Source organism: Manacus vitellinus, unplaced genomic scaffold (genome assembly GCF_001715985.3).
Source record: "Manacus vitellinus isolate BGI_N305 unplaced genomic scaffold, ASM171598v3 scaffold_1_pilon, whole genome shotgun sequence".
NCBI lineage: Eukaryota > Metazoa > Chordata > Aves > Passeriformes > Pipridae > Manacus > Manacus vitellinus.
In genome coordinates, this window is record NW_021939396.1 from 4,688,279 (window position 1) to 4,703,322 (window position 15,044).

Sequence of the window (15,044 nt, forward strand, 5' to 3'; positions counted from 1 at the left end):
TTAGTATTGCAAAGCTCTCCCAGTATTTTGCCTCTAGGGATATGTGAACTGAAACCATTTTTTTTTTCAGCAGAACATAAGAAAAACAGTCATTTATAAAGGAAGAAAAAGCTATTAGAACCCATACAGAGAGAGGCCTGTGGGGTTAGTCTCCCATTACCACTGTATTACCAGAGCCAGGTCCATTTTTAAAATTAAATTAAAAAAAAAAAAAGGAAGAAGAAAAAAAAGTGAGTTTAACCTGCCATGACTTTGTATTCAACTCAAGAGAACAACAGATACTCAATGCAGGAGAAAGTGGAAGGGAATTAGTTTTTCAATTGTGTGATTGATTTATAAACAAACAAGGAAAAATAACTCCTCAAAAAACCCTGTTAATTTGTTTTGTGTGACAGCGTTGTTAAAACAAGAGTGTCCACCAGTGTGGGTTTTGAAAGATGCAGCACAGGGCACAGACTGACAGCAGGTGTGTGGATGGAGTAAGTCACAGCTGGTGATCTTTTTAATTGCTGGATTTTAGTCTGAGAAACTGAGTCCCTGGGATTTGACCTGTGTGTAGCATTGCAGTAGAATGATGCCTTAAGCCCCTAATGGTTTTTTTATTTTTCTAATACTTGTAAGTTTTATAAGTAGTGGACGTAGACTCTAAAAGCAGCATCCCTCACTCCCTCCCTTGTCCCTTTCCCTTTCTCTCTAGCACCCTTAGTTTACACATTCCTTAACCCTCTTACCCCATTCTATGCTCCCTATATCACTCCTACCCCCGAATACAGCAGAAATGTTTAGTCTTTTGTCAAGGCAAGGCCTTGTATACAAGAACCATCAAACACAATACATTATGCTTCACACACTTATGGACTTGATAGCTCCTATTTTCCACTCCATGTCTTGTTTCTTGTTTGGAGAATGCTTGTATCTTGGCCTAAACCACAGAACACAGTCAAAAACTGGGTGACTATGTACCCTTTGTGCTCTGATGAAGATGGGATGAACAGAGGGTCCCGGAATGCACCCCAGACCCATTTTCAGGGGGTGGACCCGGGGTGGTCCAGAGTAAAGGCCACAGGGTGGACACATCTGGGATTGGATGGATGGTATTATAAAATGTAACATCTCAGGCACGGCCTGGGCGTGTCTTGCAACATCTTTACCTTGGCAAAATAAACCCTTTCTTATCTCACCCCTAATTAACTGCTCCGGAGATTTTTTCAGCACCTAACTCCCATGGGAACAGAAACAGGCATTGTCTTTTCCTTCCTTCCTTCCTTTCTTCCTTCCTTCCTTCCTTCCTTCCTTCCTTCCTTCCTCTCTGATACATTCAAAAGTTTAAGAACCAATAAACTTGAAAAATAACCATCACAAAACTATTCCTAAAATGACTTGCATTAATAATGTATCTTCCTTGAAGACTGAGATTTCAGTTTATGATGTAAGAAAGTGGCTTAAAAAATTAAAAATTAACACTGAATCACAGCATATAAAATTGGGTGCCATGAATAAAGTAGTTCCCTGACTCTGCAAATGGAAACATTTGGGCAGAATGTTTTGTTTCCCAGTATCTCCCTGATTTTTCTGGTACTGGAATGAACTTGTGCCATTTTGGACTAGTTTTTAAAATAGAATAGCATCCAGACAATATAAACATAGTGACAACATCTGTGTTATCAACACACGAATTTTCTCTGCTTTTCTCACACGCAGACAATTTGTTTTTTCGCGGCTTAGTTTTCAGTGTCATAAATCTGAAAACTATCTGTATAATAAAATGTGAAAAATAAGCAGGCTTTCAACTGGATTGCAGTTCTAACTGAAAGAAAGACCTGGTGAAGAGCTGATTGTGATATTTGGTATTATTTCTGGAGTATTTGTGGTGTCATTAATGGTTTCATGGAAACATGTAGAGACCCTGGGAATAGATGAAGGCTCAGATCTGTTCTCTCTGTGCCAAAGCATGGAGATAAAATGCAATTTCTGTCTCTCCTTACATTAACAATTATAAACACAAATTGAGAGAGTTGGGGTTTTTGGGCCTAGGGAAGAGAAAACTCCCGGGAGACCTTTTAGCACCTTCCCGTAACTAAAAGGGTTGCAAAAGAGCTGGAGAGGGACTTTTTACAGTGGTATGTAGTGATAGGACAAGGGGATATGGCATTAAACTGATAGAGGGCAGGTTTAGATTAGACATTAGGTAGAAATTCTTTACTGTGAGAGTGGTGAGACACTAGCACAAGTTGCCCAGAGAAGTTCTGGATGCCTCATCCCTGGAAGTGCTCAAGGCCAGGTTTGCTGAGGCTCTGAGCAACCTGGTCAGAGGAAGGTGTCCCTGCTCTCAGCAGGAGGGTTGGAAGGAGATGATCTTTAACCAAACCCATTCTATGACTCTGTGATTCTATAAAATTGTGAAACAGGAAGCCTGATGTGCAGAGACTTTGCTGCCAGCATAAGCTTTCTCACTGCAAAGCTTTAGCACAGAATTGCAGCCCAGAGCTGGAGGGCATTCAGGGTCCCAACATGTGTTAGTGTGAGAGAGAAGCAACAGCAGACTCTTGAGATGTCTGTTTTCATTATGTGTAGAGGACACAGTGGTTTGGGTTTGTTGTTCATTTCCTCCCCAGTTGCCCATCTGGTATCCTAATGTGACATGGCTGAAAGGGCTCCTTTTGCTAAGAGAACCGGGCCATGGTTTAGTATTTCAGAGCATCCAGCACCATCTGGTGGATAATTTGGAACCCACATTCTTTGATTTTTTTTTTTCCCCTGGTTACTACATCTGAGTAAAGTGTCTGCAAAGACTGAGTCTGTTCTTACTTCTTGCTCTCCAACTGGGTAACTAAGAACCTTTGCACTAAAATATATGGCTTTTAAAGAGTAAAAGAAAAAGTGTCACCAGATTTATTTGGAGTAAAATAACTCAAAATGGTAACTTTAATAATACTACTTCTAAATCAAGAGGAATTTTTGTTATTGCTGTTGTTCTTAAAAGGACTTAATCCGACATAGGAACTGATTCTGTCTTGATGTCAGAATTTCCTTTCTTTCCTCCAGCTGCTGAGCAATCCAGAAAAGATAGCAGAACAGATAAGCAAGGACCTTGCCTGGCTTTGTTCTCACCTCCTGGCCCTGTGGACCCAGTTCCTAGAGGTGGCAACACTCCATCCAGAAGTCACAGCTTATCTGACTCAGGAACATCACATGCTAAGGGTAATGTTAAGCAAGTTCAGTAATGGTCATCACCTAACAGGCATTAATGCTTTATCTAAATGTATATTTCCAATACAATTCTGCCTCTATGAGTATTTATGTGAAATGGGATAAGCAGGACAAGAGGTGAAGAGGTGAAGCCCAGGATTTGAAATTACAGATTTCAATTTCTGGAATGAATGCTGTTGCCTTTGTGTAACCTAGGATTCTATTTAAAATGAGTGCACTTCAAGCATCAGCATCAGACATAGAAAACGAGGTGGGTGGGAAGAGGTAGATATCACCGGTACTTGTCAGATATCCATAAATCATAAACATTTGTTTTAGAAACCACAAACATTAAAGTGACAAATAACCAAAAATATGATTTTATCTCAACTGCTTTCACAAAACTGCCGCGAGGAATATAAATTTGTTCTCTTCTCTTTGTCACATATATATTTTTATATATAGCTATTTGCCTTTCTTCCAGTGAGGTGCACACAACAAAATACTAATATTGCTGATGTTGAAATTTCTTCTTGTACTTGGTAATAAAGAAGGCACAAAAGCACTTGTGATTTGATTTAATATTGTCAGATCTGCTTGTCTGATTAGTTCAGCAAGTGCTTTGTCCTCCATTAGGACGTTCTTGGTTATTGACCAGACATCAGTTCAGCACATCCCCTGAGCTGAACTCAGTCTGATCTAATCATTAGAAAAAAGGGTGGGATTCACCTTGCTTAGCTTTAGGAGCATATAATGAAGTATTGACATCTCAGCTTACGTTTTTGCTCCTGTCAAAGTCACTGGAGGTCTGCTGACTCTCCAGAGTGATCAGAACAAACCTCCAGTTTCTCTCCCCAGGAGCATGGCTGAGCTTGCAAAAGTGTGGCATAAAATTCAGGAAGAGGTGAACGAGTGCCTTATGCTGAGACTGCCCTGGTTAGTCTGACTAGGTCTCCCTTGACTTTGAGAGGACCTGGGTGTCTTTCAGCCAAAGGACCCAACTCTGTATGCTCCCAGCTCCAGCAAGGTGAATCCCAGCCTGTGGTTTCTTCCAGCCTCGACTGATGCCTACTGCCTGCTTGGCCTTTGTCAAATTACATACCCTTGTATGCTCCACATAAATTGTTCCTTCCAGTATAAACTGTGTGTAATTATACTTTTCCACCTCTGGAAAACAGTTTGAGAGCCTTAAATGAAAATTCCTACTATTAAGATACAGGTTTTTTAAGGGATACTAGTCCTTTTTTTCAGAAAGGCCATTTGTTAAAGCACAGCTGGGGTTTAGGGAGATGCTGAGATGCTGTGACATATGTTTTTCTCTGCCATTTTCTGTCACTGTAACAGAGGTCACTTTTACAATTACTATTAAGAATGTATGGGCTGCAGTTTAATAGCTCAGTACATTTGATTGCGTATTATGCTTGATTCATTTAAACTCAAAGCTTATTCCAGGGCAGATGACAGCACTGAGTTTTTTATAGCTTATTTCACACTCTGTGCTCTGCCAACCACTTCAGATCCATGGCTCTTTCGTAATTGATTATCCAGCACTGAACAGATCTAATGCCCATGAAGGGGTTTGAAGAGCTCTCATTTTGTATCATGACATAGGCAGGTGTGCTTCTGCAATGATAGGGTTTATTCTCCTCTGGACTGATATGTATGACTTCTTTCACTGTCTTGGTGGTTTGAAAGTCACTGTGAGTCACTGCGGATATTTCCATAGAAGAGACAATCAATTGTTCTAATTTAGTTAGTTGCTCCACTAATGCTGTATAATTTGGAAAGGAAGAAATCTTCCCCACTTTAAGAATATGAGGGGAAATGGTAAATTTCACAACTTTTAGAAAAGTAGTAGAAGATGTAGATAACCAAATTTTGATTTATTGTCAAAGGACACTTCTTACCTCACAGCAAAATATGCAACAGCACCACTTGTTCTGTGCCAGATTGGGGAAGTGAAGTAGAATTGAACTCTTTGTTTTTTTCTGTCAACAGAATGATGCTACCACGCTGAGGAATCTGGTCCTGACAGTCACTGTTCTGTTATTAGACTTGTGGTACTTGGCATCTTTCAGCAAATCTTTTGTTTAACTTGTGTGTCTCTCCCTCTCAGGTGAGGAGATTCTCAGAAGCCTTCTTCTACACTGAGCACCAGAAACCTGCTGTGCTCACATTCCAGGAAGGCCTGTAAGTAACCCATTAACCCTCCCCTGTCACTGGAATGACTGAAAATTTACTTTAAAACATTTCACAGTCAAGACTGAGGTCTTTTTCTGCTGGACATGGAGGAGTTTGGTTTGAGAGAAGTCACTGGCTCTATTTTAGCTCCATACTGTAAAACCATTGAAATGAGTTTCAAAAGTAAGTGACTCTGATCAGGACCCAGAAAGAATTAACTTCAAGCTTCGCACACACACACACACATATATATATATTCCTTTCTTCAATTAAATTCCTGAACCAAATGCACCAAATCCAGCACAGGTAGTTTAATGGGAACTACTGGGAAGAAACAAATCTTAAAATTTACAAATTTTCTCTCTATGATCCCTAATATACATTTTTGGGGTAGACAGTCATGGATTTCTTTTAGTGTTTAGTCCAACCCTATTTCCTATAGCAGAAAGAATATTTAAATGTAGACAGGAGCATTAAACAACCAGTGCAAAGCTGTGGATGTTCAGTAGATGCAGCAGTGGAGGGCAGGAATGGGGAATACCACTATATTAACAGGAGAAAACATGGGTATAATATGAGTTCAGGGCTGTTAATGAATTGATCAAGAATCAACTATATAAAACAGACAAGAAAAACAAATGTTGAACTGGGCTGCATTCATAAAAATATGCCCTAAAACATTGGCAATGTAAGTATTTCCCTCTGCTGGACATTTCTTGCTTGTACCAAGTAGGGCAGCATGTAAAGCCAGTTTTAAACCTGCACCTGGGCAAATTTTGCCTTTAGTTTTAGCCAATGATCCCAAGTGGAGCACGTGGACAATACTCAGGACCTGACCCTTGAAGGCAGAGTTCAAAGATGTTCAGATTTGAATTTCTGAGTAATGAGGAATGTCCAGACTATTTGTCTGCTGAAACAGCCTGTCACCATGGGGGGACCATAGCACTACCAGTGTGCAAACCCATCTTTCAGAAGGGGTTTAAAGGCCATGACATCAGGTCCTGTCATGATTATGAGCCTTAAGTGAGCCATTTGCTTCTGACCCAGTGCAAAGAAGAAAATTGCTTTCTCACAGCTGTCACTGGGGACATTAAGGCTGATTCAGTGTCGATGGAAAGGGCCATGACTTCATTAGTGGGTGAGTGGTACCAGGCTACCTTGTTCTGCCAAGTTAGAGCAGCACCAGGGCTGCAGGTGCCCAGTTGCTTCACTTGGTTCTCCCACATCAGGATTTTAGTGAGCTGTGTACAAGGAAAATCCCCATGTCAAGATCCTGGGGTGAAGGTACAGACGCTCATGGCCCCATTCAAACAAACATAACCCTGCACAGGAGGAAGCCTAATTGCATGAAGTGCTTTTATTTCTCCAGGCAGCCACAGAACTAGCCTATTTCCTACATATAAACATAGTGTTTTTCTTAATGATTATCAAGGAGACTGAGTAAAAAAAAGTAAAATAGTTAAAAAATTAAAAATTGGTTTGTGTAGCAAATATAGTCTATATAGACCTCGTGGCAACCATGCTTTCTTTTTGAATTTGCTAGATGATAGAGCTGGAAAAACAGTCTTAACTGTCAGAGTATTATTAATGTTGTGGGTGGCAGTAGCAAGTATTAATTGGACTCACAGAGTCTCCAGCTGAGATTGGTGCTCAGTGTGCCAGGTCCTGTACAACCACCTCAAGCAGTAACAGTTTAGTCCCTCAGTTCTGTCTTCCTTCTTACTACACAAGAGCTGGTTTATGCCTCCTATACTGTTATGAGTTTGTGTGAGGCCGTGCACCTACGTGTCTGATAGCATTTGACTGGTTAGACTGAAGAGGACACACCATTTCCAGAATGCTGGGTATGGCCCAGTGTGGAGGCACCTGTCAGGTGGTATATCCTCCCTCGATTTACAGACAAAAATGCTTTTCTTCAGTCCTTTTAATAACAATTATTCATCTTTTTCACAAGGGCATGTAATAATGAGACGGGGTAATGGCTTTAAGATGAAGGACAGTTATTTCAAATTAGATATTAGGAAGAAATTCTTCCCTGTGAGAGTGTTTAGGCACTGGAACAGGTTACTAGAGAAGTCGTGGATGCCTCATCCCTGGAAGCGTTCAAGGCTGGATGGGGCTCTGAGCAACCTGGTCTTGGTGTCCTCCAACGCCGTAAGGGGTTGGAACTAGATGATCTTTAAGGTCCCTTCCAACCCAAACCTTTCTATGATTCTATTAATTAACGTGTCAGTGATAAAGTTATCATGGTGCTAAGAGTTAACTCCAAACACCCAGGTGTTACTGCCAGCAAGACTGATCAGTTGGCTGTTTGAGGCTCCTATCTGAGTCATGTTTTAGCAACCAATGACTTGTTTATCTCCAAGGAAAAAATTACCTGTCTAGAGGTAAGAAAAAATGATAGATAGCAATAATTATGATCTGAAGTTGGAGCTGATATGCTGCTCTGAATGAATTATTTGTGTATGGACATAGGAATCTTCCATTCTGGCATGAATTCCACACCTGCTGTTTCAGTTTTGGTTCATAATGTGTAAAGTGCATTTTTACAGTTAACTACCACATGATAACCTGCCTTTTGCCAATGCTAATCTGAAGGATTGCCACTGTGCTGTCCTATGGGATCTGTGCAGACTTACTTTCAGCTGACCATCTATGAAAAGCTTGTTGCCTTCTTCTTTGTATTTGATGCGTTCCCATTTTTTTTGGGACAGATATTTAAATAAGAAAGTTCATCAGGACTAAAAATTATTTTATTTACTATAGCTGAACACACATTCCTGTTCCAATTTTAACTGATGAGAGCCTGGTAGCATTTTGCGTGGCCCAAATGATAGAAACAGACAGGGACCTACAAGAAAGCTGAAGAGGGACTTTTTACAAGGGCATGTAGGAATAGGACAAGGGGAAGAGGCTTCCAACTGAAAGAGAGTAGGTTTAGATTAGATAGGAGGAGGAAATTCTTTAGTGTGAAGGTGATGAGGCCCTGAAATAAGTTGTTCAGAGAAGTTCAGGATGCCCTGTCTCTGGACTTGTTTAAGGCCAACCTGAGCAAACTGATCTAGTGGAAGGTGTCCATGTCCATGTCAAGGGGGTTGGAACTGGTTGATCTTTAAGGTCCCTTCCAACCCAAATATTCCATGATTCTATAACTCTAGCTCTGCCAACAGACAGTGGCATCTTAGCTCTTCCAGATACGTATGTGTGTGAGATACCACAGTGCTCTGAGGTCTGGTACAAGTGAGACAGAGGACCTGCCATGAATCTCCTTGACTTTGTTCCTCCCTGTACTGCTCAACCAAATTTTCGATTATTGCTTCCTGCATCTGGGTTTTGAAACCCTGACTTTAGCCAGAGTGACAGACCTTTTTTCCTGACCGGGAAACCAACTAAGTGATCCAGTCCCAACCAGCAACTGTGACCCCTGGGAGGACAGCAATGGTTTATGGCAGCTAACAGGAGCCTGTGGCAGTGGCAGCTGGAATAGTTTCAAAAATGCTGAGGTCTTCAATAAGGGATTGTGCAAGTTGCAGCTATTTCTTACAGAGAGATCGAATTGTCCGAGGAATGCTGGGTATCTCCCATCACGCATCTTCCTTCTCCCTTTAAGGACATTGACTCTGTCCTCTGCCTTCGTATTGGGGCTTGCAGGAGTGATGGAGAGACAGCACAGTAGCTACTCAAACCCTCAATTTGTTTTGTACTTTACTGCCAGGATCCAAAGCCACGCACAGATTTCTACAGAAATTCGTAACTCGGAGTATTTCACCAGCATGCCCCCGCTGCCGGCAGAATGCCTCGACATCGACGGGGACTGGAACACTCTCCCAGTTATCTTTGAAGACAGGTACATGGATATGCCTTGCAAAGGTGAGTGAAACACCACAAGGTGCAGCTTCCTGGGACAGCTTGAACTGAGGGAGTTTTGCTGTTCCAGCCCGAGATAAGTCATCTCACATCCCTTGTGCTGGTGATCTTGGAAGAGAGTGTGACTCCCTAAGTAATTCATCTGAATTCTTCTGTTTTCCATAATAGAAAACTAGAGTATTTCTTTCGTATTTTTCATCTTCAAAGTAAGCTGTTTTGTTAAAAGAGCTGGAGGCAAAATCTAGAAAGAAAACTACATTGTTTGGATTTTTGTTATAGTACAAATTTAAAGGAAAAACACTATGACTGTCATCCCCACTGTGACATCTAGTGGTAAGAAATCTCAGAACAAAAAAACCACAATTTCATTGTGAAGCTCAACACTTTCCTGAAAGGCAGTATTGCCTTCCAAAAATATTTTGCCCTTGATTATCCAAATCAAAATTTTTAATTAAGAAACTATTTAGCTATGTTAATTTTTTAGAAAAACCTCAGACTTTAGTAATTTTTTCTTTTAACTCGACCATTAAGATTAGCAAGAAAGCAATATGAATTAATATTATAGGTGACCATAGTCTAATGAACATAATCTGTGGCACAAAATTTCCACTCTTCCACAGTTATTCTACTGCCTAAATTTTGATAGTGCTCATTATAGATATTTAAACTGTTAAACTTAGTATTAAACTTCTTCAAAAGTAAGAGCTATACTGTGAACAATGTCAAATGACAACAGGAATACAAAGAATTATCAGCTTTATTTCACTAATCTGTGCTTTAAAAAGTTAGTTTATGTACAGTTGTACTGAAGACATTGATAATTTCTTTGGCCTAACAATAACTGTTCAGTGAGTACAATTCTAGTTAAATGCACTCTGATATGTGCATTATAATCTACTTGTAATGTATGTATAATTTACATAATATAAATATATATAGGATATTTTTTTAGGCCTTAAAATTGCTTTTAAAAGTCCCGTATGACTTTGGTGTAATTTATTGTGTTCTTACAGGTACTACTGCTATCTTTTTTTTTTTTCTTTTTTTCTTTCAGATCAGAATTTGGAAGTTTTCTCAGATTTTGAGGTTCCTGCAAATACTCAAATGGATGTAATAAATGAAAATGAAGACTGTGCATCAAATGATGCCACTGCAGTAATGAAAGGAGACTTTGGGAAAGGTATTCCACTAATACATGACAGGATAAACAGGAATCCCTCATGCTTATACAGCAGTACTGAAGGTGCTGCTGAGGGTTTAAACCAGCACTCCACGTCTCAGGTATATACAGCGAACAAAGAAGGCCAAAGGAAATCTGAAAATATTTTTGTTTCAAGAAGGGAAACTGTTTCTGACTCAGAGTCAGGCAATACAGAACACATATCAGGAGACTTTGAAACACCCAAGGAAGTTTTATTAAAAGATAATAGACTTGGGGCAGATGTTACTTGTGGAGACACAAAACCTAGCAATAAGGACTCTCACAAAAGTGAGCCTGTGTTAATTGTCAGTGGTCAGTATGAGTGTGGAGCATGTGGAACTGATGGCTCAGAAGACAGGACTGAAATACGTGAAATAGATGAATCTGGTCATCCTGAGAATAATTTCACTTCATCTGAGCTTGCACTGAATGATTTGACCAGTCTTGAAAAACCAGATGATCCTGACACCAAGGCTCATCTCCCTGTTTTGAAACCTTTGCCCTCACACTGCTTTGAAGCGAAATTGCTCACAAAGGAGCAACGAAGTGAGGAGAGTGAAGAGTTTACCCTCATGACAGGGGTCATTAAAAGATCTTCCTCTATAATATCTGATTCGGGCATTGAAAGTGAACCAAGCTCAGTGGCGTGGTCTGATGCTCGGAGTCGGGCGCTGGAGCTGCCCAGTGATCGAGAGATCCTGCACCCCTTGGTCCGGAGGCACGCCATCCACCGGAACTCCCTGGAGGGCGGACACACGGAAAGCAACACCAGCTTACCCAGTGGGATCCAAGCATCGCTCACATCCATCAGCTCTTTGCCTTTTGAGGAAGAGGAACGGGAAGTGGAGCTCACCAAACTGACAAAATCTGTCTCAGCTCCTCAGATCAGTAGCCCAGAAGAGCCCACGGAGGAGGTGGATATATCCAAACATGGTGAGGCGACCTCAGGAGACCAAAACCCAAAAAGCTGCATGGAAACAGAGGGTGAAGATGCGAAATTAATCATTGACTCTTCTGAGTGTCAAATCACCACTGAAAGTGGACAAATAGAGCCAAGACAACATCCCAAACTCCCCCTCAAACACAGTAGCAGTAACACTGAGTTACAAGGGGAGGAGGAGAAAGGTTTTCCAGAGACTTGCTGTAGTTTGGAAAATGCAAGACCACCCCTTTGTCCAAAGCAGCTCCAAGATAATGTCTCTGAGAGCCAGTCACTGGAGAGCAATGGTGAGTGCAGCTTAAAAACACCAAGGGCTTGTAATTACTTGGACCAAAATATAGATAAGTTCGATACATTCATTGAGGATCCAAAGGATAAACTTAAGCTGGACAAATTAAAAATACAACAGGGCTTCTGCAATAGCAGAATTTCAGGAGAGGAGAGTTTCTCTCAAAGTGTAAAGGTGGTACCAGATTTGTGCTATCCCATTACAGCTCCGTCAGAGACCTCCACTGAATTTGACTCACTGCAAGGAGAGTATGGCAGCTCTCTTGCTGATGAGAGCTCAGCAGTGTGTGCAGAAATGCAGGTGTTACAAGAAATAGAGCTCAATGACTCACCTGCCCCAGCAGACCCTGCAGCAGGGTCCTACCAGGCTGAACATCCTCAGGAACCCAACAGCCAAGAGCATAAACTTGTAGCGAACGGCACCGGGTTTCCTTTGGCAGTGACGGAGGGAGTAACCCTGGAAAGCAGGAAGGTTGCTGATGTGGTTAACCTGTCAGTCTCTTGCACAGCCACGTGTCTTCCCTTCTCTTCCGTGCTCAAAGAGACCCCCGCCATGGTCGGCTTCTCTGCAAAGCAGGCTGTGATCCCTATCACGCGCCAGCCCCTGGGCTCCTTCGGAGTTGTCTCTTCTAATTCTGATGAGGTGGATGAAGAGACGAACGAAAGAATGCTGAAGTAAGAATGTCTTATTACTTCACTAATGTAACTGTAATGCCAAGAGACCCCGGCAAAGTTCAGGACCTTAGTACACTAGGCACACAGCAATCTTGCACTTGAGACAGTTACCTGAGGAATTTCAGTATAAATAATCCAAATAGACAAATGGTTTGTATAGAATGAATTATCTAAATAGACAGGAAGGATGAAAACACAGAGAGACCAAGATTGTCAAAGACAACAGGTCCTTAATTCTCATGAAAAGGAGTGGGATTTAGGTGTCTAAATTATCTTTAAGATCTGACCCTCCTTCATGAAATCAAGGCTACCCATACTTGATATCAACCCCAGATAGTCAGTACACTATAGATCTGCTATAGATTATTTTTCTCTTCTGCTTCAGTAATTGCACTCATTAGCTTAACTCTGAAATGGGAGCACAGCTTGGTTGGTAGGTCTCAGTTTCAGCTTCTCAAACTGGAAAAAGGGGACAATGGGAACCATGGGTATCTGGAGAAGAGGAATTATTATTGGTTTTGGCTTCATTGCCCAATGTAGAAGTGCCACACCATGATGTCCTAGGGGCCCACTGAACAGATTGGTACACTACCACATGTACACTTCCATCATATTTTGCTGTCTCTGCTGTGTTGAGTGCCAACAGTAACATTGGAATTTGTCAACCCATTCAGTCCTCCAAAATGTTGGCTGTCTGCATGTGCATTCCTTTGAAAGGCAAGGGTTTTTTTTTTATTCTTTTGAAAGCATTTTGAGGTTTGTTTTATACACAATACTGTAAGTCCTGCTTAATTTAAGCACAAAATTTGTTTCTTATTTGTGAAACAGAACATTTAAGCATGTGTTCATGCACATGAATCCAAGGCCTCCACGTCCATCACCCAAAAGCTAGTTTTTTCATTCTCATGTCCCTTAAAGTTTAGTTGGCTTGATGTAAGTAAATGCTCACTATTGGACTCATTGATCTTAGAGGTCTTTTCTAACCTTAATGATTCTATAATTATATCAAGTGACCTTAAGCTGTCCCCAAGCTTTGAAGTTTTATGTCTCCTGATTTGATTCATCCCAGTTGTCTCCCTAATTCTACACTTACATTGTGTCTATTAATTCCTAAAATCTCTGGATAAGTTTTGCTAAGTCAAAAGCCCACCCGAAGAGTTTGTCGTCTTCAGCCAGCGGAATGCTTCAGGATGAATTCAGGTGTCACATTTTAGACCTTTATTAGGAAAGAGATTAGTTTAATTCTTTGAGCACTGAGTTACTCTTCGTCTAAATGCTACTAAATGTTTTTAAAAGAACCCAAAACCAAACCAAACCAAACCAACAATATCTACCATATGAGTTGCATCTTTTAACTCTAGTCTGAGGAAGGAGAACACCTTCTACCTGACTATAAAGGCATCTGATGGTAGCAAAATGACACATTTTGTATTCCATTACCTATAAGGCCAGTGATATTGTTAAGATGCAAAATTGCTAATTCTGTATCTTAGTCTCATTGTTACAAGCTACCAGACAATTATTTTTACCCTACTCTTTCATTCCTCTGGCATGTGTGAGGTGCTAATGCACTTTAGCTATTCCCTGTATTTAACCAAGTTACTCAGAAACAGACTTTCTTCCCTGCATCCTGATCTCTCTCAGTCCTAACAGATAAAGAAGAGTATCCAGGTCTCTACTTGAAAACTGCAAACATAACTTCTTGCAAATACAAGCCTTCTCATTTCTAGTTTGAAGGTTTGTTGTTGAACACCCAGTTCTATTGTGATTAATAATGTATTCTCCAGTTTTTATCAGGCCAAAGAAAAATTTAAAAAAGAAATGAAGATTGAAGGATTTCTGTACAGTGACTTATCTGTACTAGCTTCTGATATCCCGTATTTTCCACCAGAGGAAGAGGAAGAAAATTTAGAAGATGGAATTCACCTGGTTGTGTGTGTCCATGGGTTGGATGGTAAGGCCAGGAGGAGTTACACTTTGTAAGTCATTTTGGCGTAAATTAAAAAAAAAAGAACAGATGTTCAGCAAGTATGAAAGAACAGAGAGTCTAAGTATTTCTCTTAGCTAAGTATTTATTCCTTATCATGCTATTTGGTCCATTGTAATAAAGGACCCAGGAGAATATGAAATATTTGGGCTAAGAAATGAGGTGCTGCAACCTTTGTTTGCTTATGTTTAAACAGAATTTTACACCAAAGCATATCAGTCCTCCTGTGTACAGTAAAAGTTCATTACAGTAACTTCTTTTGTCTTTCCACAGATACTTTGTTGTTTTGCAGTATGTCAGCAGGAGAAAAAAATATTTAACTCCCCAAAACACTGTTATAGGGAAGTGAGTGGCTGGCATTAGAAAGTGGGAGAATAAAAATCATTATTCACTGCAGAGGAAGCAGATCTTGGAATTTTTTTACATGTGTGCTTTCTGAGCAGAAAACAGTTATGTTAAATGTGAACTTTCTCTTGTCAGATTCTTGGTATTAATGGGAAAAGCGTAGATTTTAACCTTGAAGCTACAGAGAAAGAGGGGTAGAGACTGAAATCTCAAAAAAATGGAAAACAAACACTTACTGGCTGTTTGCCATTGAATATCTCAATGGCAGGAATGTCCTCCTCGTGAGGTGGCCATACCTACTTTTCTAACAAAATATTTTTGAAGACTTTCTAATTTCCTAGTATGGAATGAGGCATCTGTCCAAATATTAG

General features: G+C 40.5%; 1 protein-coding gene across 1 annotated transcript in view; it reads left to right on the top strand.

Moving 5' to 3' along the window:
- FAM135B (family with sequence similarity 135 member B) overlaps nucleotides 1-15,044 on the top strand; it is a 64,094-nt gene that overhangs the window by 40,084 nt on the left and 8,966 nt on the right. Inside the window, exons 5-9 of the mRNA XM_018074404.1 lie at nucleotides 3,046-3,201; nucleotides 5,306-5,379; nucleotides 9,086-9,240; nucleotides 10,292-12,341; nucleotides 14,129-14,295. Of these exons, the coding sequence (XP_017929893.1) occupies nucleotides 3,046-3,201; nucleotides 5,306-5,379; nucleotides 9,086-9,240; nucleotides 10,292-12,341; nucleotides 14,129-14,295 (2,602 nt within the window). The remainder of the gene's footprint in view (nucleotides 1-3,045; nucleotides 3,202-5,305; nucleotides 5,380-9,085; nucleotides 9,241-10,291; nucleotides 12,342-14,128; nucleotides 14,296-15,044) is intronic.